At 51.0% G+C, this 26,158-nt stretch overlaps 1 protein-coding gene across 12 annotated transcripts in view; it reads left to right on the plus strand.

Annotated features, from left to right (window-relative positions):
* anks1b (ankyrin repeat and sterile alpha motif domain containing 1B) overlaps positions 1-26,158 on the plus strand; it is a 1,303,035-nt gene that overhangs the window by 375,256 nt on the left and 901,621 nt on the right. For all 12 annotated transcript variants that reach the window (XR_011934063.1, XM_072471544.1, XM_072471547.1 and 9 more), the window contains one exon: positions 14,566-14,646. Coding sequence is in view for 11 of the 12 variants with exons in the window: in XM_072471544.1 (XP_072327645.1) it covers positions 14,566-14,646 (81 nt within the window). In the remaining variant the exon portion in view is untranslated. The remainder of the gene's footprint in view (positions 1-14,565; positions 14,647-26,158) is intronic.

Here is a 26,158-nt window from a genome sequence, read left to right on the forward strand (position 1 = left end):
TGGAAGTCAATGAGAGCTTCGAAAGGTACCTCTTCCAGCAGCACCTGCAGGGTAAGGATGAGCCTTTCCAATCTTACTTGACACACCTCCGTATCCTCGCGCAGTCCTGCGGCTTTGAGGCCACCTTCGACTCCATGATACGGGATCAGATAGTTTTTGGGGTCATCTCGGACACCCTACGCCAGCAGCTCCTAAAAATAAAGCGCCTCACCCTAGCGACTGCCATCAAGACCTGCGTCCTCCATGAGAACGCGACCAGCCGGTACTCCCAAATCCAGGCGGCCGAAACGGCACGGCACGGGTCTTACGAGGCGGAGCGGGTCCAGTCGATCGAGTTCCTCCCGGCCCGCGGCCCGGATGAGGGCAGCCATTTTGCGCGCTTTCCGAGGTCTCCCGCACTTGTACGCGCCAAAAGAGGGGACGTTGACGCAGAGGGACGTGATGTGCAGGTGCGCTCTACGCAGGACCGCGCATGCGTGGTGGCGCAATGAACGCAATGAATGCCATGACGTCACGACGTGCGGCAACTGTGGCTCTGCCCACTTAAAGCGGCAATGTACGGCCAAAGCGCGACAATGCCTCCGCTGTGGCAGGATGGGCCACTACGCTGCCTGCTGTCAAGCAGCTCAACCTGCCAACTCCCAACAATTCCGCCAGCCTCGCAGGGACGTGCGGGCGATTCAGCCCCCCTACACTGAGTCATATCCTGACAGTATGCAGACCAGCGATACCGAAGACAGGGAGCCCTTCCGCGTAGCGGTAATCCACAAGAACCGGATGTCCCCAAGTCGGAACTACCAGCCGCTGCCAGTGCAGAGCATTGATCCGGGCGATGAGTGGTGTGCCACCCTAACGGTCAACCGATCACAGATCACATTTCGCCTGGACACTGGCGCCTCCGCCAATCTCCTCGCATGGTCAGCCTTCCAAACCTTGAAGGATAAACCACCGATTCTGCCATCCCACTGTCAGCTGGTTGACTACAATGGACACGTCATCCCGGCCACGGGGTCCTGCCAGCTCGATGTTACACACAACTCACACAAAGCCACATTATCATTTGAAATCGTTGGATCCTCGAAGGACTCTCTGTTAGGCGCACAGGCGTGCAAGATCCTCCACCTCGTTCAACGGGTACACTCTCTGTCTCCAGAAGGCACGTCCGATTTCCCGGATGCAGACTTTAGGGAACAGCTCCACTCACTCCTCGCGCACAACCAGGAGGCTTTCGAGGGCATGGGCACACTGCCTTACACGTGCAAAATACGTCTCAAACCGGATGCCACCCCGGTCGTTCACGCACCTCGTAGGGTCCCAGCACCACTCAAGGACCACCTCAAGCAGCAGCTGCAGGACCAAGGAGTGCTTTCCCGGGTCACGGAACCAACGCCGAGGGTCAGCTCCACGGTGTGCGTCAAGAAGCCTTCCGGCAAGCTTCGGATCTGTATCGACCCAAAAGATTTGAATCACAACATTATGAGGGAACACTACCCCATACCCAAACGAGAAGAAATCACGAGCGAAATGGCTCAGGCAAAAATATTCACCAAGCTTGATGCCTCAAAGGGCTTTTGGCAGATTCAATTGGATCAGTCCAGCAGGAAGCTGTGCACTTTCAACACTCCCTTTGGCAGATACTGCTACAATAGGATGCCATTCGGCATCATCTCTGCCTCCAAGGTGTTCCATCGCATCATGGAACAGATGATGGAGGGCATCGAAGGGGTACGCGTCTACGTAGACATTATCATCTGGTCCACCACACCACAGGAGCACATCAGTCGTCTCCAGCGTGTCTTTGCACGGATACGAGATCAGGGCCTGAGCCTCAACCGAGCCAAGTGCTCTTTTGGCCAGACTGAGCTAAAGTTTTTTGGGGATCACACCTCCCGGTCGGGTGTGCGGCCGGATGCCGACAAAGTGGCAGCTATCGCAGCCATGCAGCAGCCGTCAGACAAGAAGGCAGTGCTGCGCTTTCTCGGGATGGTCAACTTCCTGGGGAAGTTCATTCCTAACCTTGCTTCGCACACGACTGCTCTTCGCCACCTGGTCAAAAAGACAACGGAATTCCAGTGGCTGCCCGCACACCAGAGTGAATGGGAGGAGCTCAAGGTCAAGCTCACCACCGCCCAGGTACTGGCGTTTTTCGATACCACACGGGAAACAAAGATCTCAACTGATGCCAGCCAGTCCGGCATTGGGGCGGTACTCCTGCAACGGGACGACACCGCATCATGGGCCCCGGTCGCCTATGCGTCGCGGGCCATGACCCCCACAGAACAGCGGTATGCACAGATTGAGAAGGAGTGCCGAGGCCTGTTGACTGGCATCGACAAGTTTCACGACTATGTATATGGCCTTCCGCAGTTCACTCTGGAGACCGACCATCACCCCCTGGTCGGCATCATTCAGAAGGACCTCAACGATATGACCCCTCTCCTCCAGCGCATTCTGCTCAAGCTCCGGAGGTACGACTTCCAACTTGTCTACACCCCGGGGAAGGATCTCATCATCGCAGATGCTCTGTCCAGGGCGGTCAACACACCGCCCGACTCAGAGGGGTTCGTTTGTCAGGTCTTCGCACAAGTAGCCTTCACATCAGCCAATCTGCCAGACACTGATGCATGTCTGGCCCACATTCGCCGTGAGACTGCGGCTGACCCCCTTCTACAGCGTGTGATGCACCACATGACGGAAGGTTGGCTCAAGGGGCAGTGCCCACAATTTTACAAAGTCCGGGACGACTTGGCCGTCATTGATGGTGTCCTCTTGAAGTTGGACCGGATCGTGATCCCACACAGCATGCACCGGCTTGTCCTCGAACAACTGCACAAAGGCCATCTCGGGGTTGAGAAGTGCAGGCGGAGGGCCCGAGAAGCTGTATACTGGCCGGGCATCAGCGATGACATCGCCAACATGGTGCTCAACTGCCCCACCTGCCAAAGGTTTCAGCCGGCGCAACCCCCTGAGACCCTTCAGCCCCATGAGTTGGTCACGTCCCCCTGGTCGAAGGTGGGCGTGGACCTCAATCATGCGCTCGGCAGGGACTACATTATTCTGATTGACTACTTCTCAAGTTATCCGGAGGTCATACGCCTGCACGACACGAGGTCATCAGCTGTCATCCGGGCATGCAATGAAACCTTTGCTCGCCATGGAATTCCGCTCACCGTCATGTCTGACAATGGGCCTTGCTTTGCGAGCCAAGAATGGTCTTCCTTTGCCACTTCATACAACTTCACACACTTGACGTCCAGTCCCTTGCATCCTCAGTTGAATGGCAAGGCGGAAAAGGGCGTCCACATTGTGAAGCGACTCCTCTGCAAGGCTGCTGATGCCGGATCTGACTTCTATTTAGCCCTGCTGGCCTATCGCTCGGCCTCACTGTCCACTGGACTCTCGTCAGCCCAGCTGTTGATGGGTTGCACCCTCAGGACCACTGTGCCGTCCATTCATGTTCCTGACCTCGACCATGCTCCAGTATTGCGAAGGATGCAACAGCAGCGTGCTCAGCAGAAGGTGGCACATGACACTCGGGCGACTGATCTTCCTGCTCTGGCGCCTGGAGACAACGTCCGCAAACACCTACTGGAGGGTGGCTGGTCGGCAACCGCCGAGGTTCTCCGCCACGTGACTCCCCGCTCATTCCTGGTTCGTATGCCTGATGGCTCCATTCGCCACCGTAATCGGCGGGCCCTTCGTCTGGTTCCGCGCTCGCTATGAGATCATGCACCAGTGCCACGCTCTCCTGTTGCCCCTGATGTCGACTTTGTTGAGCTTCCTGCCACTCTGCCTCTTCCTCTCTCGCCCGTGGCCAGGCCCATTCCTCAGCCGGTGGATCCTGACCCACCCTTTAGGCGGTCAACCCGAATTCGTCGCCCACCTGAGAGACTTGACTTATGAGCCTGTTAGCACATTGGACTCACTGAACTGTTTTACAGTACTGTTAACGAGTTTCTTTTCTTGTCATTCATTGTTCCAGAAGTTTTCTCTCATCGTTTGCTGATTGCATTTGTTCTGTTATTGGTACACCTTCGTTGTTCTGTTGCCCCTGACACCTTCCTCTGTATATAGTTTAGCCTCATGTACATGTTGTAAATATTGCACACACAGACTCAGATTCACTCAGTACACATTTCTATTTATTAGCATGTAGGCATATATCCTTTGTGAAAGGGGGGGATGTCATGATATCCACATCAGCATATCATGGTGCAATCACACACACACTGATGGACAGGCAGCTGGACCAACCAACACACACACAACATCGCAGCCAATCACCAGTGAGAGCACACGCACTATAAAACAGGGAACACCACAGTTCCCGCTCATTCTACCAGGAGATAGCTCAGAGCACAGAGCTCACAGTGTGCCACTCAGACATCGACCATGTGCTGAGTGCCTCACTAAGATAGTGATAGGGCTGGGTCCACAGGTTAGCTGGAGAAGCACGTACCCAAGCCAGCAGTTAGTTGTTACCGTTGTTTAGACAATAAAACAGAGTTGCACCATCTGCAGCCGTGTTGGATCATTTGTGCATCGGAACACCCAACACGACACTTTTAACACGCAGTAAAACGGCAGCCAGTACGTAATGGGATAAAGGAGGGAGTTGGTGTCCAGGGGAAGATAATTCTGTGGGTATGTGGCGATGTAGACAGACATGGACCGTGTAGTTTCTTTAAGCCTCAGGTAATTTAGATTCTTATGTGCAGAGACCTCCTCCAGGGTCACATAACTGTGTTTCAGGCAGCAGCTGTATTTGGATAATTTTAAACATTGTTTTCTTTCTCTTTCTGGATTCTTGGCTGAGGGTATGATCAGGAAACCTGCTTGCAATCATGCTCTGGCCTGGGAATGACTTATTGCCGTATGGGAAAGTGTCTGACCTCCCCAGGGTGTCTTGACCCCCCCTATTTTTCCTAATCTTCATCCCCCGACCCTGCAACATCTCAGCCAAGAGCAGAAACCTGGCATGTAAGGAATGTGATTGAGTATGCGCCTGTCTATTCACTGTGGAGTGCACTGGAGCTCAATTGACAAAGTTTGGCACTCTATATTGTGAGTTTTAATTAAAGTCCAATCAGATGTATTTGTTTCTTGAAAATGTAATTAAGTTACAATCAGATAGCGCACCTCTAGGTTTGAGGTTAGTTCCGCTTTAACTGTCATAGGACATGATATATTATTGGGGCCATTTTGCTGTCTGGTCTCAATCTGTGACTATCTCTAGTCACATTGGTGTCCGACCCCATCTAATCGTAGTGCTGTAAATTACAGTTGCAGGCATGGAAAAGACTGGATGTTGCACTGTTTGTTTTGCTGGTCTGAATGAAAAACAAGCTTAGTGTAATGATGCTTCACACACTAATGGGGTGATCACATTAATCTACAGAGTCATGGAATCCTTTGTATTTTTAGTCTAAAGCTACATCGTGCACAGAGCATTTATAGATTGATGAATCACATGAAATTGAATGGATTTGCACACTGGTGCCGGAATAAATGAGAGTTGATTTGTTTTTTTCCAGATGCTTCACATCCAGATACATTGCACTGGCTGAATCTCTGTTACTCCGTCGCAACAGGCATTGTGTTGAGAGTTGCAGAGCAACAGTTACCTGGGAAAATGAGTTCATATCTGCTGACAAAACTAAAATGGTTTGACATGCTACCTGAAGCTGCACCATGTCTACGAATAGCATGCTGTCTGGCACATCTTTTTCAATGTCATCAATGACACATCGTCAGGGAGTGTTAAACGTGCTGGGAATTTCCTCTGTGTTGCTATTATGCATAAATTCACTGCCACGCTGTGGCTAATTTATTGTAACCACCAAAACTGTTACCCTGGGGAGGGGGTCACGTGATGTGAACACTGGAGCGGCTGCATTTTCACCAGTTCTGGCTCTGTTCATCTTGTAATCCTTTATTTTGTCCTGGTGCACATTCCATATTTGCCTTTTCTTTGCATTATTTTTTAAAGTATTTTTATTCTGCAAATTTTCAACTTTTAAAAAATTTACAATGAACAACTGTCAATGGTAACCAACTCCCCGAAATGCAAGATAAACCCCAACAATTGTAGATCCCATCATTTGCCCCCTTAGAGCAAATTTCATTTTTTCCAGGGTCAAAAGCTCCAGCAGATCCCCCCCCGCCACGCCAAGTCACAGGGTGGAGAAGCTGACCTCCACTCCAACAAGACCCGCCTCCGAGCAATCAGCGAGGTGAAGACTAAAAACATCTGCCCCCGAACACGCCCGCAGGTCCGACACCCCGACTGTGGCTCCTAGGGGAGTGGGCTCCACGTCCACATGTAAGACCCCTGAGATGGTGCTGAACCTTTCCAAAACCTTTCCAACTTCGAGCAGGACCAAACATATGAACGTGATTTGCAGGGCTCCTTCCACATCACTCAGAGAGATCCTCCACCCCTTCAAACAACTGGCTCATCCTACATTTTATAAGGTGTACCGTATACACTACCTTCAGCTGTATCAGCCCCAGCCTCGCACACAAAGTCGAGGCATTTACCCTCCACAGCATCTCACACCACAGTCCTCCCAGCGCCACCCCCACATTCATTCTCCACCTCAGCTTCCGGGATGCCATTTCTCCAATATACATGTGGTGGTATGTATTAGGGTTAGTATGGTACCTGTGAAGCCGCGAGGCTATTGGCTGACAGGTCCCGGGTGCTGGTTGGATCTGCCGCCTGCTGGCTCCACCCAGAAAGGCGGAGTATAAGAGCCCGGGTTCTCCCAGCAGCCGCATTCTGTAAATGAGCTGCTGGGGAACAAGTCTTGCTTAATAAAGCCTCGACTGACTTCATCACTTCTCAACTTGAGTGAGCAATTGTTGCGCTACAATTTATTAAGCAAGCTTAAAAGACTATGGAGCTCCGGATCGCCCCGGAGTGTCTGCGAATCAGCCCCCATGCAGCAAACTCGGCGGCCGTGTTTAAATACTGGCTAGCATGTTTCGAAGGTTACCTTTGAATGGCCCCCGGCCGGACCACGGAAGATCAGAAAATGCAGGTCCTGCATTCCAGGGTGAGCCCGGAGATCTACACGCTCATCGAAGACGCGGAGGATTTCCCGACGGCGTTCACCATGCTGAAGGGAGTCTACATTCGGCCCATAAACCAGGTCTACGCATGCCACCAACTCACGACAAGACGGCAAATCCCCAGAGAATCGCCTGACGAGTTCTTCAGCGCAGTGTTGATTTTGGGAAGGAACTGCAACTGCCCGTCGGTGAGCGCAAACGGGCACACAGAGCTCCTAATCAGGGATGCTTTTGTGGCAGGTATGACTTCTCAAATTCGCCAAAGACTGTTAGAGAGAGACTCGTTAGGACTCACAGAGGCACGGGCCCTTGCGGCCTCCCTCGACGTGGCCTCACAAAATACCCGCGCCTACGGCCCCGACCGCGCGGCAGCCCCTTGGGTTCCGTGGACCCCCGTTGCGACCGACTCCCCGGCACCCCCCACCCCCCCGCAAGCCTGCGCGGCTAGAGCACCAGACCATCCCGGTGGGCCCTGCTGCTATTTTTGCGGGCAGGCGAAACACCCCCGGCAGCGCTGCCCGGCCCACTCAGCTATTTGTAAGAGCTGTGGCAAAAAGGGGCATTACGCAGCGGTGTGCCAGTCCCGGGGGGTAGACGCAACCCCCCCCTCCAGCGATCCATGTGCGGCCCACGGGCGCCGCCATTTTGGGTCCCGGACACCATGCGGGGAGGATTGGCGTCGCCATCTTGTGACCCCCCCCCCCCCCGGCCACGTGCTATACATGGGGGCGGCCATTTTGTCCACCCCCGACCGCGTGTGATCCATGGACGCCGCCATCTTGGCTGATAGCCAAGGACCCCAGCATAGATGGCTCCACGGGGTTGGAAGAAAGCGCCACGATGCAACAACTAAGTCTGGCTTCGGTGACCCTGGACCAATCGCGGCCCCGGACGCTCCAAACGGCAACAACAAAGGTGCTGGTCAACAGGTACAAGACGCAATGCCTAATCGACTCTGGGAGCATGGAAAGTTTTATCCACCCGGATATGGTAAGACGCTGTTTTCTTTCCATTCGTCCGAGCACCCAAAAGGTCGCACAGTGGTTAGCACTATTGCTTCACATCTCCAGAGTCCCAGGTTCGATTCCTTGGCTTGGGTCACTGTCTGTGTGGGTTTTCTCCAGGTGCTCCGGTTTCCTTCCACAGTCCAAAGATGGACAGGTTAGGTGGATTGGCCATGCTAAATTACCCTTGGAGTCCAAAAAGGATAGTTGGGGTTGCTGGGTTACGAGGATAGGGTGGAGGTGTGGGCTTAAGTAGGGTGCTCTTTCCAAGGGCCAGGGCCGGTGCAGACTCGATGGGTCGAATGGTCTCCTTCTGCACTGTAAATAATATGATTCTATGAAAACCCACCTCCCTTAAACCAAGAAACAATACAGAACCGCACTCATAAGGAGAAAAAGAAATTCAAAAACCTGAACACGTCGATAAACTCCTCCCCCAATTTAAGAGACAGAAACAAAACCCCATTCAAATAGAAAACCCTCAATAAGAAAACACAATCCCCGTCCCCACCAACAAAATCCCAACTCTCATCTCAGTCCCAGTCCTTCAGCCTTAATGAACGCCTCCGCCGCCTGCACTGTCTCCAAATAAACGTCCTTCGAATTGTGAGTTACTCTCAGCATTGCTGGATAGACCACTCCAAATCTCTCTTCGCTTCCTTTCAATGCCGCCTTCACCTGTCCAAAGGCCGCCCGCCTTCTCGACAACTCTGCTGTCAGATCTTGGTATGTGCATATACCAAGGCCTTCCCACTGCACATCTCGCACTACCCCTGAAACCGGGCATAAACGTCCAAAAAACAGAGACTCTAGCAGGAGCCACTTAACGTGTGACCTCCACCTACATGCCCCAACAGAGTAATCTTTTCTTGGAATGAATGTCTCGGACTGAGTCCCTGGAGGATTCTGATTGCTGTTTTGCAAACAGAAGTTGAGATAAATTATAGAAAATCCTCATTTGTCCGTGGCAGTCAGAGTGGGCTGGGGTAAGTAGGGCCCAGCTTGCAGTGCTGTTGTTGCTCGTAAGCGGGCTTTCTCCTCGGCGATGCTGGTGTAACCGGGTGATGGCCACCTGAAGATCTTGGCTCTAAGGTGCAGGTTGTTAGAGCTCATTTGAAGATTCGCCAGGTATCCGGGATACCACCAGAGGCATTCCACCAGAGCACTTTGCCTGGTAAGGGTCCGTCTTCGAGACATTGAGATTCTGCTGCTCGGTATGTTGTTTATTCTGACAGGTTCAGGAACAAGGGGCCAGGAAACATGCGTCTGTGAATTTGGTCCTTGGTAAGAGGTGGGAGGCGAGTTCCCGATTGAGGTTAAAAAGTGGCTGCCATGCTTTAGCAATCCTGATTTGGAGGCTGGGTGCAACAGGTTCAATGGAGCATAGAGTATCTGATCTTCGAGGCCTGGGGTTGGTTGGGCCCCCGACCACTGGCCCTATATTATCTCATCCTCGATGCTCGTCATGAAGGGTTGAAGGGAGGGCAGCAAGGTGGCACAGTGGTTAGCATTGCTGCCTCACGGCGCTGAGGTCCCAGGTTCGATCGCAGCTCTGGGTCACTGTCCGTGTGGAGTTTGCACATTCTCCCCGTGTTTGTGTGGGTTTCGCCCCCACAACCCAAAGCTGTACAGGGTAGGTGGATTGGCCACGCTTAATTGCCCCTTAATTGGAAAAAAAAAAATTGGATACTCTAAATTTAGAGAAAAAAAAATGAGGGATTGAAGGTGGCCAAGCCAGTGTTTTTTCTCCTGGAATGGCGTGTGAGATGTTAGCACGAGTGTCAGCAGTTATCAAGCAAAAATCATATTGAGTCAATTATGTGTAATGTGGTCTGTGCACAGTTTTGTTCCTATTTGTTATAATCCATGTGGTTCTGGGAGGAGGGTGTTTTTTAACACCAATTATTTTGTTTATAATTAGGTGAAGGGTGGATGGTGTGGGTGGCGTTGAATGATAGGGTTAGTTAAGTCCTCACTGCGATTGAGTATAGCACTCCCAGTTAGAGCTAACCATATCAGATTTATATTTTGTTTTTTTGTTATTTGGAATTTACGAATCTGTGCCTTTCTCCGCCAATGGCCTGGGCAGATTATGTATCCTGGGGAGGACTGGGTTCCTTCTGACTCTTCCTTGAGGTTGAAGTTTTTCTTCTGGGTCTTTCTGTTTAGAGGCTATTAGGATTGGCAGACCTGAATTGTGGCGCACGCTGAGGTGGGTTTGGTTAATCCCTGGCTGGTCTGATGAAGAGAGAGATTGATCTGAGTATCCTTCCTGTGATGAAGGACAGTGCTGGGTGATGGTTGATATCTTTAGATCTGTTCGGGTGTTCTTCCCTTCAGCAGGTTTTTTTTTTTCTTCCTCACTTCATCCAGGTGAGGGTGCTGTTACTAATCCTGGTCCAGTCAGGTGGCTCAGGGGAGGTGTCCCGATTGTAACGAGGAAGGCGGTCCTCTTCCCAGGGCTCCCAATTGTTGGGTGCCTTGACGGTTCCTCTTCTCCGTGATGGGGCCTCCCCGGCCGGAACTGGTGTAAGCATCCTTTTTTTTCAGTATAAATGGGCGGTGCACTGCCCTGGATGTGATTGGAGAGATGCAGGTCCAGCTGGGATGTGGGTGTTGGGGTGTATTGGAGGTCCGGGGGGTTATTGATTCCTTTATGTCTGGAAGTGCTAAGCTAGGTCAGGTCTGGTGCTGTGGCTGGTATCCTGTTGCCCCCTGGAACTTGGGATATCTCTTCTTGAAGGTGCCTGTTAGGGATGTCCTGAGAGGCTGGGTATTGCTTCTTCGGTGCACCGGGACCTGGAGTTGAGCGGAGTCCTGTATTTTGGTTGACATCCTGTTGTCTCCTTGGGGGTGGGACACCTTCTTGGTTGAATGAGCAGCTTGTTCTCTTCCTCATTAAGGGTGATCGAAGTGCACCAGAGAAATATGGAACCAGATATGGACCCTGATCCTTGTTATCCTGTAATTTAATTCTGGTCTCTCAAGCTCTTTTACCTCTCTTTTTCTTGGGAATCCCTAAAGACTTGATCATAATCCGAACATGTTGTTACAAATGTATGGAATAATGTTTGTTATGTGCTGGGCCTGAGACTGGGGTTACGTTGCGTTGTGCGGTATATATGTATCTCCCCTTTGTGTCAAGGAATTGGTTAAGAAACATTCCAATTAGATGTCTCATTGATCCAATAATTGGCACTGATATGTAAAGAGGCTACAGGTGGCCTTTGGGGCATGTGATGTGATGATAAGAGTTTGGTGCTGAGTGTGTTCAAAGAAAAATAAAGGTGTTTGGGAAAAGGAGCAGAACTCTTGACTCTTCACTCAACAGCCGCCAGAGGCCAACACTTTGGAACTGCGATTTTCCTCTATTTCCTTTGTTTGCTTTTCTTTTGCTTTCCTTTTGTAAGGGTGGGTAAAAGGAATCCATGATTGATTCCTGTATGAATTTAAACAGGTGCGGTATCCGAGGAGAGGATGCTGAGGTGTGTCATTGGTGCCTTTGGTACTGCTAGAGCTGAGGGAGATATATACTGGTGCGTACCCATACATGGTGTGGAAAAGTTACCCTGAACTCTTGTGGTAATTACGAGGAGATGCATCGTGGGAGGGTGTGCACCATTTTTCTATGTTTCCATGGCTTCATTTGACTTCTCCCTTCATCTCTTGTGGGGCTTACAGAGGCATCTAGCTATGTCTAATGATTGCATCCAGCCAGTGAAAATGTTGTTCTCCTGTTCTACTGTGTACATGTATGTTGAACAGTTTTTTTTCTTGCTTACTGCAATGTAATTATTTTGTAATTTTGTTATGTTGTTTGCAAAAATGTAAAATCCAAATAAAGATACGTTTTTAAAAAAAAGCAGTTACCCTTTTTCAAAAGTTTCCATTTTTGAACAGAACTGTCTTGCATTTGGGATCTACCAGAAAACATTACTGATCATCAGCTCTTAAATATCTAGAAAGTGTTGTTAATATTATAGTGTTATAATGTTGTGGAGACTCGATGGTGATTTTTTTCTCTCACAGCAATGAATCATGTTTAGACACACGTGTAAACAAAGAAGCAAACTCTGGGGAAGAAAGTGAGGTGCTGCTGCATCGCAAAACTAGGCCACTGTTTGCTTCTTTGTTTTCCACTGTGATAGGCGCCTGCTAAATGTAATTCATACGCAAGTTTGATTCATCACTCATTTAATGCTTGTGAATTCTCAACATTGGGAGTAGCAAGGCGAAGCATAACTTGTGGTTGGCAATGATGGAGTCTGTATTATTTCTGAACGGTTTGGTTTTGTTATATTCATTTTAATGGGGAATTTTTCTGGTTGACTTGATGGTTATTGTCACATGATCTATCCAGCAGACATCTTGAAAATTACTTGAGAGCCATTGAGCATTAAATTCATGTCTGTTGTCAGTTCCAAAAAGAGTTTGATTTACTTGGTGTTTATTGTGGCCATTACAGCAAAGAACTGGAATTGAATTTCTCGTTCTATAACCATCTCTCTCACTCACACGCTCAGTCACTTACACTGTATCTACATAACAAAAGTAATAAACACATATTGAAAATGATCGGCATTGGCAAATAAAAGCAACATTTCCTCCTTACTCGAGCCCAGCCTCGTTATAATTTTCTTCCGTTGCCACATGTTGGGAGTCCATGCTGACCTCCAGTTTGTCCAGCCTGTGGGAATTCTTTCCAAATGAGCCTGGAGATTAAATTTTGGCAAGCTCATCAGTGATGAAGGGTACTACATCAAATCTGATCATCCCTTCATATAATGTCCAAACAGGCTCAATCTTTCCAGCATAGATAAACTGGTCAGCCAGCTCAACATAAACATATTAGCTGGTGCATCAACCCACCAAACCTCGAGGTAAACCATCAAATTTCATGCTTATATGTCAACCTTATCATGGGCCAGTTTATTAAAATATTGAAGACATTTCATCTTCAGAAAATATTTTTCAGAGACCTGCTGAACCAATCTTGGGACAAAGTTAATGGAAAAAACCCTTGTAATTCTGCAATTTGGAAACATTTTGAAATAAAAATTTGTCTAAGAATCCGAACCACAGTATTATAATTCTGAAGTTGTCATATGACTGTAGGAAGTCATCATTGGAATACAATCATATTCATTTCCAGTGTGACTATTTCCAGGTAGTGAGAAAGGCTCATGGTGATGCAAGCAGTGTAGAGAGAAATATAGATGGTTAAAATTACTATTGAAGTTACTTGGACAATAATGGCACTTAACGAAAAAGTCACTAGCATCATTTCTGCCGAACATCAGGAAAAGTACTGTCAGGTGAATGAATATATCTACTAATTAATCCTTTGATTATTTGGATCACATGGGCTTTGATAGTACTAATGGAAAAATGGTGGCACAGTGTTTGGCACTGCTGTCTCACAGCACCAGGGACCCAGGTTCAATTCCGGCCTTGGGTGACTGTACAAACGCCACACAGACGACTCCTCCAGTCTGCGAGGGTATCCTTCGGGTGCTCTGGCTTCCTCCCGCAGTTCAAAGATGTGCAGGTTAGGTGGATTGGCCATTCTCAGTTGCCCCTTAGTGTCCAAAGGTTGGGTGGTGTTACGGCGATAGAGTGGGCCAAGGGCCTCGGTGGGCGGCTCTTTCAGAGGGTGGGTGCAGACCCGATGGGCCGAATGGCCTCCTTCTGCACTGTAGGAATTCTACAATTTCTATGAATCTATAAAATACTTTCTTGCATGTTTGAATATTGCATGAGAAAAAGAGGTACTTGTTTCGAGAAATATTTCACACAATGCAAAACCTGCAAACAAATTTCATTTGGAATTCTTGAGTCTGTTGTGGGAAATGTGCTGAGAAAATTATCACACTGTTATCGACTGAGTTTGTTTCACTTTGAAACTGGATGACACTTGGTACAACCCCAAAAGCAGTGGCTGGTTTAGCACAGGGCTAAATAGCTGGCTTTTAAAGCAGACCAAGGCAGGCCGACAGCACGGTTCAATTCCCGTACCAGCCTCCCCGAACAGGCGCCGGAATATGGCGACTAGGGGCTTTTCACAGTAACTTCATTTGAAGCCTACTTGTGACAATAAGCGATTTTCATTTCATTTTTCATTTCATTTACAGTTTAGATTACCTTTATATTTTGTTGCAATGTGTTGTACCATCCACATTCAAAATACTGAATGCAAATCGAAACATGTGAAAACGATCTGATGCTCGAATTATCTTTGTTGTAAAAAATTAATTTAAGTTTAATTGGATCTTGTTTTAGCAATTTATAATTGCTGAACTTTCTGGTAACCTTGTGTAATTTGAAGTGCCGGCAATTAATAGCACTTCAGTTTGCTTTTGAAGTCTTTTGAGACTAATCTGTGAGGCAAGAGGTAGTAGTACTGTATTGTACATGGATTTGAAATTGTTAAATGACTCTGACCCTGTTTTCATTCAAAGGTTCAGCTTTTATTTTTGTTTCCTTTCAGCATTTGGCGGGGACCCAACGTAAACTGTACAGATACTTCAGGTTACACAGCCTTACATCATGCTGCTTTGAATGGGCACAAGTAAGTGTTGGGAAATTCAGTTTTCAAAGTTAGTTACAATACATAACTGCTCACAATTTGGAACCTTCCTGTAGGTATTTTTTCTATCTTAAAAGGGAAAGCTGGTTCCTTGCACACAGGCCGGAGCAGATGCAATGGGCCGAAGGGTGCTGGAGACTTCCATGACTCTAGGCTGCTGTTGGTGATGACTCCGACCAGATCATCCAAAACACAATGAGCACTACAGGTCTATCCTTGGCCAGCCAGCCAGGTTGCCTATCTACTTTGAAATGCTCAAATGCATACAGCAACTAGGACAGGCACCAGATCAAAAACTTCCAGGTTAAGAGTCCAACTATTCAATTTAAAAGGAACCATTGTGTTGCGACCAAAGGGGAAAACAATGCAGCGATATATTCAGAATGGAAATAATCATACCTGATTGTTGCTTGTAAGCAATGGCACCAAATTCAGTGGAGGTGGTTTCTGCAATCAAATAAATAAAATCAATCTAAATTTATTCCGAAATGAGTAGAGGCTTTGAAAATGGCTGTAATGTTAAAGTAATGGACCTTGTTTAAAGCCCATCACAGTGGGAGGTGTATGAAGGGAAATATTTATTATGAACTCTTATCTATGCACTAATATTTTCCTTTAAAGCTGTATGACATTTCATCATGCAGGGTAATGCTGGGCAGCACGGTGGCGCAGTGGGTTAGCCCTGCTGCCTCATGGCACCGAAATCCCAGGTTTGATCCCAGCTCCAGGTCACTGTCCGTGTGGAGTTTGCACATTCTCCCCGTGTCTGCGTGGGTTTCGCCCCCACAACCCAAAGATGTACAGGGTAGGTGGATTGGCCACGCTAAATTGCCCCTTAATTGGAAAAAATGAATTGGGTACACTAAATTTTAAAAAACAATGCAGGGTAATGCTCTGGGCACCTGGGTTAAAATCCCACCATGGCACATGGTGACATTTGAAATCAATAAAAATCTGGAATTAAAAGCCTGATGATGACCATGAATTGTTTGTAAACACCCAACTGGTTCATTAATGTCCTTTAGAGAAGGAAGTCATCCATACCAGGTCTGCCCTACCTGTGACTCCCGACCCACAGTAATGTCTTCAATGTCCTCTGAAACGTCCTAGCAAGTCACTCAGTTCAAGGGCAATTAGGGATGGGCAATAAATGCATCCAATGAATAAATAAAAAGGGATAAAAACTTGCACTTAACTTCTCTTTTGAAATAATGTATAATTCTATAATATTTGAAATATGTATTATAGTAATTTTTAAGAATGAACCATAGTCAACTAAACAGTTGGAAATTAGATGTAAAAAGCACAATGATGCAAGAGTTGAGTTTAAATATAAACATTGACACTTGTTTTACTTGTCAGATGTTTCATTTAGCAACTTATTCTCAATTGAGACCCAGTGAGTGCTTATCAAAAACAAATAAAGCACAACTATATTAAACCTGTTATTACTTTAGATGGAATAGTTAAATTTGCGTCTGCCCGAGGGCTTCCCAAAAGTCTCCTATTCACTCGAAGAACAATCCACCTAACCTGCACATCTTTAAAACTAGAATTATTGACACGTGAAGCGGGATTCCCCCGAATCCCCGCAATGGCCCGACGGCGGCGTAAAAAGTGGCGCGATCGACTCCGGCGTCAGGCCGACTGGAAGTTGCTGAATCCTCCGCACTTCCGGGGGATAGGCCGGCACCAGAGGGGTTGGTGTCGCGCCAACCGACGCAGAAACGCTGGCGTGGTTCCGCGCATGTGCAGACCGGCTGGCGTATTCCAACGCAAGTGCAGTGGCTGTCTTCTCCGCGCCGGCCATGGCGGAGCCCTACAGAGGCTGCTGCAGAAGGAAGGAGTGCCCCCACGGCACATGCCCGCCCACAGGTCGGTGGGCCCCGATTGCGGGCTACCATGGCCCCCCCCCCGGTTCCTCCCGCGTCCCCCCGAGGACCGCACCAGCCGGCCTACCAGCCAGGTCCCGCCGTGTGGGACCATGTCCAATTCACGCCGGCGGGACTGGCCAGTAACCGATTGCCGCTCGGCCCATCGGGGCCCGGAGAATTGCCCGGGAGGGCCGCTGCCAACGGCCCCCGACCGGCACGGGTTGATCCCCGCCCCCGCCCAAAAACCGGCGCTGGAGAATATGGCAGCCGGCGGCGGAGGGGCATTCTTGCCGCTCCCCGGGGATTCTCCGACCCACCGAGGGGTCGGAGTATCCCGCCCCTCATGTCCATTTATTTTGACGAGTAAAAGCCAAGTCAAGTCACCAGTAAGCAAGCAAGTCAAGATAATTATTGGCCAGGATATTGGCGATAACTGCAATGCTGTTCTTCGAAAGGGTGCCGTGTGATCCTTTGCATCCACCAGAGCGTTCAGTACTGCATTGGAGTGCTAACCTTCATTTTATGCTCAAGCCCTGGAGTGAGACATGAACCTGGACCATTGTGATTCAGAGGCAGCACGGTGGCACAGTGGTTAGCCCTGCTGCCTCCCGGCGCCGAGGTCCCAGGTTCGATCCCGGATCTGGGTCACTGTCCGTGTAGAGTTTGCACATTCTCCCTGTGTTTGCGTGGTTTTCACCCCCACAACCCAAAGATGTGCAGGCTAGGTGGATTGGCCACACTAAATTGACACTTAATTGGAAAAAATAAATTGGGTACTCTAAATTTAAAAAAGAATGTGATTCAGAGGCAAGAGTGCCTTCAACCAAGCCAAGCTGATGCACAAATGAGGGTGAAATCCATTACATTGGAACTCCACTCTTTTTGCATTGTTCTGGGATTTATATAATGCCCCCAAATTAGTAAACCTAGACCTGTGTCCACAACAGGTGCAGGATAAGGACCATGATGAACATGAAGCAGAAAGGCCCAATCCAGACTAAGGGGTGGGGGTGGGGGGGGGGGGGGGGGGGGGGGCGCAGGCATGTAGTCAACAGCGGGCAGAGAGCTTGGAACCAGTGCTCAGTCCTGCCTGGATCTGTATTATTTTCCATCCAAGTTTTGAAATACAAGGACCCGCATCTGGGAGAAGCAACACAGGTTGATGCAAATGAAGCTCCCACTCAGGACGTTAGCCACAGTAATGAATCTGCAGTACGTAGATGTGTAAACCGAATGATGATGAATTCCTTGTTTTCTCGAAAAAGTAATTTAATCTCATTCACCTCAGACACTCAGCACTGTGAGAGGCTGTGGAATTGGATAGAGGCAGGATTTCTGAAGATTCTGAGGATTACAGATTGCACTGACGACACTTCTGAATTATGAAAGTAAATTCAGTTAATTTACAAGTATCACCAGTGCTCCTCGGCAGCGACGCAGCGATTTCATTTCAAAGAGCTTCACTGTCCCACCAATATGTGACTCTGACGCAATTCGCAGTCTGGCTCCTAGTGTACCAATTCTATTCGTCACTGTCATGGTTCATTTAATCTTTGGAGTATCCATGGATACCAACTGAAAACGGGTATAATGAAGTGGCACCAGAGCCATCATAGAATACTCCAGCGCTCCAAGTGCCTGGACTGGTTACAGTACGGAATCAATCATTGTTGTAATTTACATGTCGCACGACTTTTTGTGCAGGGAGAAATCATTATGGAAGCCCTGGAGGAGAAAGACATGCAGCTCCAGTAAGTGGATTAGTACGAAGAGCCTGACTAAATTGTGGAAGAGAATCTGATACTGCTGTTGGGAGCTTTGGGAGCTGTTCAGCAATGTATCACAGAACAGACCTTCTACATGTGAAGCTGCTTATATCATGAACAGGCCTGACTGCATCATCCCTATATTCATCGCTAACCAGCCGTGCATCTCTATACCCTGACCCATCGCGAACCAGCCGTTCACCTCTATATCTTGACCCATCACTAACTAGCCGTTCATCTCTATACCCTGACCCATCGCTAACCAGCCGCTCACCTCTATACCCTGACCCATCGCTAGCCAGCTGTTCACCTCTATACCCTGACCCATCGCTAAACAGCCATTCATCTCTATACCCTGACCAATCGCTAACCAGCTATTTATCTTTATACCCTGACCCATCACTAACCAGCCGTTCATCTCTATACTCTGACCCATCGCTAACCAGCTGTTCATCTCTATACCCTGACCCATCGCTAACCATCTGTTCATTTCTATACCCTGACCAATCTCTAACCAGCCGTGCATCTCTATACCCTGACCCATCGCTAACCAGCCGTGCATCTCTATACCCTGACCCATCGCTAACTAGCCGTTCATCTCTGTACCCTGACCGATCGCTAACCAGCTGTTCATCTCTAAACACTGACCCATCGCTAACCAGCCGTTCACCTCTATACCCTGACCCATCGCTAACCAGCCGTTCACCTTGATACCCTGACCCACTGTCCTGTTCAATTCCCAAGATTTTGATCAGTGGCTAAAGCAGGACTTGAGGCTTAAATTCTCGACAGGAAAGATAGGCTCCACTCCTTAGCCAAAGAGCCTGGAATCTGGAAATCCCGGCATCCTCTGAACCTGGCAGCCAGCACTTTTGTTTGGGGGAGGTTCGGCCCAGCATTGGCGGCCCAGTAGTACCCACAGAGGTTGGGCAGCGCCAGCTCCCACCCCCCCCCCCCCCCATCCCTACTCCGCTCCAGGAACACCCTTCTCACCCTCGCGCCCACACAAACCCAGTTATGCTCCTATTGACCCGCCTAAAGAAGGCCTTCGGGATAAGAATGGGGAGGCACTGGAACAGGAACAAAAACCTTGGGAGCACCGTCATCTGGACTGACTGCACCCTACCCGCCAGGGACAACGGCAACGCGTCCCACCTCTTAAACTCCTCCTCCATTTGCTCCACCAGCCTCGTGAAATTAAGTCTATGCAGGGCCCCCCCAGCTCCTGGCCACCTGGACCCCCAAATACCTGAAGCTCCTCTCCGTCCTTTTTAGTGGGAGCTCGCCAATCCTCTCCTGGTCCCCTGGGTGAACCACGAACAACTCGCTCTTCCCCATGTTGAGCTTGTACCCTGAGAAATCCCCGAACTCCCTGAGGATCCTCATTACCTCCGGCATTCCCCCCCCACCGGGTCCGACACCCTATGCTCCTCTCCACCCCGCACCAGTCCCCTCCAGTTCCTCGATTCCCTCAGTGCCATAGCCAGGGGTTCAATCGCCAGTGCGAAGAGCAGGGGGGACAGGGGACATCCCTGCCTCGTCCCTCGATGCCACCGAAAGTACTCAGACCTCCTCTTGTTCGTGGCCACACTCGCCATCGGGACCTCGTACAACAGCCTAACCCACCTGACGAACCACTCCCCAAACCCGAATCTCTTCAGCACCTCCCACAAGTACCCCCACTCTACCCTATCGAAGGCCTTCTCAGCGTCCATCGCCGCCACTATCTCCGCCTCACCCTCCCTCGCCGGCATCATAATAACGTTTAGGAGCCTCCGCATATTCGCGTTCAACTGCCTCCCCTTCACGAACCCCGTCTGGTCATCGTGGATGACCTGCGGCACTCAATCCTCGTGGCTAAGACCTTCGCCAGCACCGTGTACATTTAACAACAAAATCAGCCTGTAAAACCCACACTGCAGGGGATCCTTGTCCCGCTTCAGGACCAAGGAGATCAGTGCCCGGGACATCGTCGGGGGCAAAGCCCCCCCTCCCTTGCCTCATTGAAGGTCCTAAATAGCAACGGGCCCAACAGGTCCACATATCTCTTGTAAAATTCGACCAGGAAACCGTCCGGCCCCGGTGCCTTCCCTGCCTGCATGCTCCCTATCCCTTTGGCCAGCTCCTCCAGCCCAGTCGGGGCCCCTAATCCCGCCACCAGTCCCTCCTCCACCTTCGGGAACCTCAGATGGTCCAGAAAGCGGCCCATCCCTCCCTCCTCCAGTGGGGGCATACAGTTCCTCATAAAAGTCCCTGAAGACCCCATTGATGCCAACCCCACTCCGCACCACACTCCCTCCCCTATCCTTAACTCCTCCGATCTCCCTAGCTGCGTCCCGCTTCTGAAGCTGATGCGCCAGCATCCGACTTGACTTTTCCCCATATTCATAAATCGCCTCTCCCTCAACAGTCCCTCCTCCGGCACCTCCGCGTACCTCCTGCCTACCCTCACCATCTCCCCCACCAGCCTCTCCCTCTGCTCTTTCCTCTCCTTGTGGGCCCTAATGGAGATCAGCTCTCCCCTAACCACCGCCTTCAGCGCCTCCCATACCATCCCCACTCGGACCTCCCCGTTATCGTTTGCCTCCAGGTATCTCTCTATGCTTCCTCAGACCCGCTCGCTCACCTCCTCGTCTGCCAACAGCCCCACCTCCAAGCGCCACAACGGGCGCTGGTCCCTCTCCTCCCCCAGCTCTAGGTCTACCCAATGCGGGGCGTGATCCGAAATGGCTATTGCCGAGTACTCGGTATCCTCTACTCTCCCAATCAGTGCCCTGCTCATAACAAAAAAGTCGATCCGGGAATAGGCCTTATGAACGTGCGAGAAGAATGAAAATTCCCTAGCCCCCGGCGTTGCAAATCTCCAAGGGTCCACCCCTCACATCTGGTCCATAAACCCCCTCAGCACTTTAGCCGCCGCCGGCCTCCTACCCGTCCTAGACCTGGAGTGATCCAGTGCCGGATCCAACACCGTGTTAACGTTCCCCCCCCCCCCCCCCATTATCAGGCCCCCCACTTCCAAGTCCGGGATCCGACCCAACATGCGCCGCATAAAAACCGCATCGTCCCAGTTCGGGGCGTACACGTTGACCAACACCACCCTCTCCCCTTGCAGCTTACCACTTACCATTACGTCCCTTCCCCACGGTGGCAGACCCCCGTCCCAACCCCCTCTACTCACTCCAGCTCCCCCTTGACCATACCAGCAGCAGCCCCCCAGCTAGGACCCCTCCTAGCTGCATTGCTCCCCCCATTGCACTCCCGCAAGTCAGCTGACTCCTGACCCCGGCCACTCCCGCCTCTCCTTCGACTCTTCCCATTGTGGGACTTCCCCTCCCCCTCCATTACCCACCAGCAGACTCTCCGCCTCCCCCTTCCATCCCAAGCGTGGGAAAAAACCCGCACTTCCCAGCCCTGGCCACGCCCCCTCCAGCCTTCAGCGCGGGAAAAAGCCCGCGCTTTCCACCTGCCCGGCCCCGCCTCCTCTGGCGCAGCTCCTTTTACAGGCCCAGTCCCCTCACCCCCGACTCAGGCCTCACCCTCCCCTGCGGGGCCCCGTCCACCCTACCGGCCATCCACCCCCTACTCCGTTTACTTGCCCCCCTCCAAGAGCCCACCCGACAGACCCAACCAAAACAGTGCCCAACCCACCCTAACCACCCACACCGAACCAAAAATAAACAGGGACAAAGAACCCCCCCTCAAAATGTAACACAACAACAACAATCCCCGACCATCCCCACACCCGACCCCCCATCCCGACCCTCAGTTTGTGTCCAGCTTCTCGGCCTGAACAAAGGCCCACGCCTCCTCCGGGGACTCAGAATAATGGTCCTTGTAGGTGACCCACAGATGTGCCGGCTGCAGCATGCCAAACTTCACCCCCTTCCTGTGCAGCACCGCCTTCGCCCGGTTGTACCCGGCCCTCTTCTTCGCCACCTCAATGCTCCAGTCCTGATATATTCGAACCTCTGCGTTCTCCCACCTGCTGCTCCTCTCTTTCTTGGCCCACCTGAGTACGCACTCCCGATCAGTGAACTGATGAAACCGCACCAGCACCGCCCACGGCGGCTCGTTAGCCTTGGGCCTCCCTGCCAGCACTCTATGGGCCCCTTCTGGCTCCAGGGGCCACTGGAAGGACCCCGCTCCCATCTGCGAGTTTAACATGGTGACCGCATAGGCCCCCACGTCCGACCCCTCCAGCCCCTCCGGGAGGCCCAGAATCCGCAAATTCTTCCGCCTCGACTGATTCTCCATCTCCTCGAACCGTTCCTGCTATTTCTTGTGGAGTGCCTCGTGCGCCTCCACCTTTACTGCTCGGCCCAAGATCGCGTCCTCGTTATCTGAGATCTATTGTCGGACCTCGCGGATCGCCACCCCCTGGGCCGTCTGGGTCTCCAGCAGCTTATCAATAGAAGCCTTCATCGGCTCCAGCAGGTCCGCCTTGAGCTCCCTGAAGCAGCGCTGGATAACCTCCTGCTGCTCCTGCGCCCACTGCATCCACGTTGCCTAGTCCCCGCCCGCCGCCATCTTGCTCTTCTTCCCTCACACTTTCTTTGGCTTCACCACCACTTTTTTAGTCATCCCGCTCCTGGTCCAAGCCATTCACTGTCGGGGGAATGTTGCAGTCTTATTCCCACACCGGGAAATATCAAAAGAATGCCGTTGGGGGCCCTAAAAATAGCCCAAAAGTCTGTTCCAAGCGGGAGCTGCCGAACGTGCGGCTTAGCTCCGCATAGCTGCAACCGGAAGTTCCATGAGAACCAATGTTGACGGCGACTCAGGTTAAACTTGGTGGATGATCACTGAGAAACGTGCTGTGGTCCAACAGGATCTCGAATCCCATCCTGCTGATCCTCGTACCCTGCCAGTGGACCTCAGTCTCATTGCTGTTTGGAATTTTGATGCAGGCGGCTCTTACCCAGGCTCAGCAGGAGATCCCTGCAGAATCTGTCAGCTGCACACAGCCGCTTCAATGTGGTCACTGATGTCCTCTCTGCTTGTGTTGAAACGCACACTAACTTCCTGATGGGTTTGGCATCACAAAGCTAGACAACCATGGAGTTTGCAGAATTAGTAGGCCTCCCTCAAGTGCTGGGCGCTATTGATTGCCGTAAGGTCACCAATGAATCAACTTTGTGAAATTGTTTCACTCCCTGATGTGTGATCACACATCGGCTTTCCTGCCCCTTTTCTGCATCGTACCCTGGAAGCTGTGATGACTCATTTATCCTGAGGTTGGTTTCTGTGGGGACAAGATGGCTGATGATGACCCCCTTTAGACGGTCACAAGCGTCCTCAGAATTATAACAACAGCTATGTACTGACCCAGTACAATAGAGCAGGCTTTTGGCATCATGAAAAATATTCTTCAGGTGCCTTGACCATCCCAGAAGGGCTCTACATGTAAACTCCTGCACTCCCAAATAATAGTGGTGTGCAGTTTGCTACACACTATGGTGCAGCAGAGGAGCCCACAACCCGAGGGACCAGAAGCCACATCAAAAGTTACATCTGAGGAGGAGGAAGATGTGGGGGATGAGGCATCTGTCCACGATTAGAGATCTGACACTGAGGAGGAGGAACATTGCTACAGAGTAAATAGAATTATAGAATCCCGACAGTGTAGAAGGAGACCATTCAGCCCATTGAGTCTGCACTGACCCTTGAAAAGAGCACCCCAGCCATGTCCACTCCCCCACCCACCCCATCCTATCACTGTAACCCCACCTAACCTTTGCACACAAAGGGGCAATTTAGCATGCCAATCCACCTGACCTGTACTGTGCATAGATGTCTCTGACTCAGACACCACCTCTTGCACTCTGGTGAGGTGCCCCTCACCCAGTGCCATCAACTCTATACCCGTGTCACACCCCTCTGTTGTGCCAGTATCGGCGTTGGTGGAGAGTGGGGTGAGTCGGATGGGAGACTGCCCCCTTGGACTCCTCTTCCTCCTCCTGATTACTGGAGAGATGAGTTGGTTGAGGGATGGGACAAGGGTGGTCAGCAGATGGCACTGGGACCTATGTGAGAAACAAGTGAGGTAATGAGATGTGGCCCTTCACATTGTGAGAGCACGGTCTGATACCCGCCATTGCCTTCAACCATCATCTCTTTGCCCTCTTGGTTGTTGTCGCCGAATTCTGGTGGCCACTTAGCTATGGAATTGTGCGTGGGCTCTGAACATCCTCCACCAGCATCTGGGGGTCCTGGTCTCTGAAGCTGGGCACAGCTACTCCCGCTCCTTCCCTCCTCATATTTCTCAGAGATATTCTGGCATGAGAAATGTGAAAAGAAAAGCCACTGACGGCTTCAAGCTTCTCATAAACCTGAGCAGATTTGTCTGCTTGCTGACAAAACTCATATTCTCGGTCTCATCAACATCTAATGTTTGAGGAGGTGAGGGGTGGGATTCACCCAACGGGAGTCTAAGTGCCGACGCCGGAGTAAAAACCGGAGTGTTTTACTCTGGCGTCGGCGCCCGTCCTTAGACCCCTATTCTGGGGCCTCCGTGGGGCTGGCAGGGGGGTGGCGCGATTTGCTTTGACGGGGCCACGGCGCGCGTCGGAGACCGGGCGCCAAGTAAAAGACGCGGCGCCTTGGGTCCCGCGCATGCGCAGTTGGGAAGGCGCCAACTAGCGCATGCGCAGTGGCCGTCCTCCCCCAAGCCGCCCCGCACAACAATGGCGCAGGGATGTGACATTGACGGCGGAGGAAAGGAGGCACGCTGACAGAGAGGCTGGCCCGCCAATCGGTGGGCCCGATCGCGGGCCAGACCCCTTCGGAGGCCCTCCCGGTGAAGGAGCCCCCCCCGCCTCCCCGCCCCACAGGCCGTCCCCTGAGCGTTCCCGCAGAGTTCCTGCCGGCAGCGACCAGGGGTGAACGGCGCCGGCGGGACTCTGTCATGTCGGAGCGGCCGCTCGGCCCATCCGGGCCGGAGAATCGGCGGCCCCGCCGATTCCAGCGGCCCGCGGCTGGTGCCGCGCTAAACGCACCGGCGCAAATGGCGCTGATTCTCCGCACCTCGGAGAATTGCGCGCCGGCGTCGGGTGTCGTGCGCGGTTGCTCCGAATCTCCAGCCCGGCGCGGGGCTCGGAGAATCTCCCCCGAGGTGTTTGTGTATTGGTGCTGTCCTCTGGTGTGCAATGTATTTCACCTTGACTCATCTGATGCTTCATCTGTGCGCTATCTTAGATAGCAGTAAGTGCCTGAATCAGCCACTCAGGATCAACGGAGGCTTTGACTACGTAGGGTCGGGAGAGAAAGGTTGGGGTGTTTGTGGAGAGACCAAGGGAGCACAAAGGGGCAGGAATCATTGGTAGGATGATCCATGAGATGGAAGATCAAATTTACAGGGAAATATAGAGTAGTGATCATTTTTTATGAATTTACTCATTCATGGGTGGCGAGCTCTGCTGGTCAGACAAGCATTTGTTGCCCATCCCGAATTGCCATTGAACTGAATGGCTTGCTAGGTCATTTCAGAGTGTAGTTCAGCGCCAACCACATTGTGTAGGTCTAGACTCAGAGTTAGACTCAGAGTAACAGACCGGGCAAGGATGATAGATTTCCTTCCCTAAAGGACATTAATGAATTAGAATACTTTATACCACAATCGACAAAAGGCTCATGGTCACCATCGCTGGGACAAGTTTAAATTCACGATTTTATGAATGGAATTTAAATTACACCAACTGCCAAGGTGAACGCGTGTCCCCAGGTCATTGGCTGGACTTCTGGATTACTAGTCCATTCACTTTGCCACCTTCCCACCCTCTCCTCAGAATAGGGGACATTAATTATCCAAGCATTGAATGGGGCAGTGATTGTCTTGAGGCCAGAGAGGAGAAG

This window comes from Scyliorhinus torazame, chromosome 13 (assembly GCF_047496885.1).
Source record: "Scyliorhinus torazame isolate Kashiwa2021f chromosome 13, sScyTor2.1, whole genome shotgun sequence".
NCBI lineage: Eukaryota > Metazoa > Chordata > Chondrichthyes > Carcharhiniformes > Scyliorhinidae > Scyliorhinus > Scyliorhinus torazame.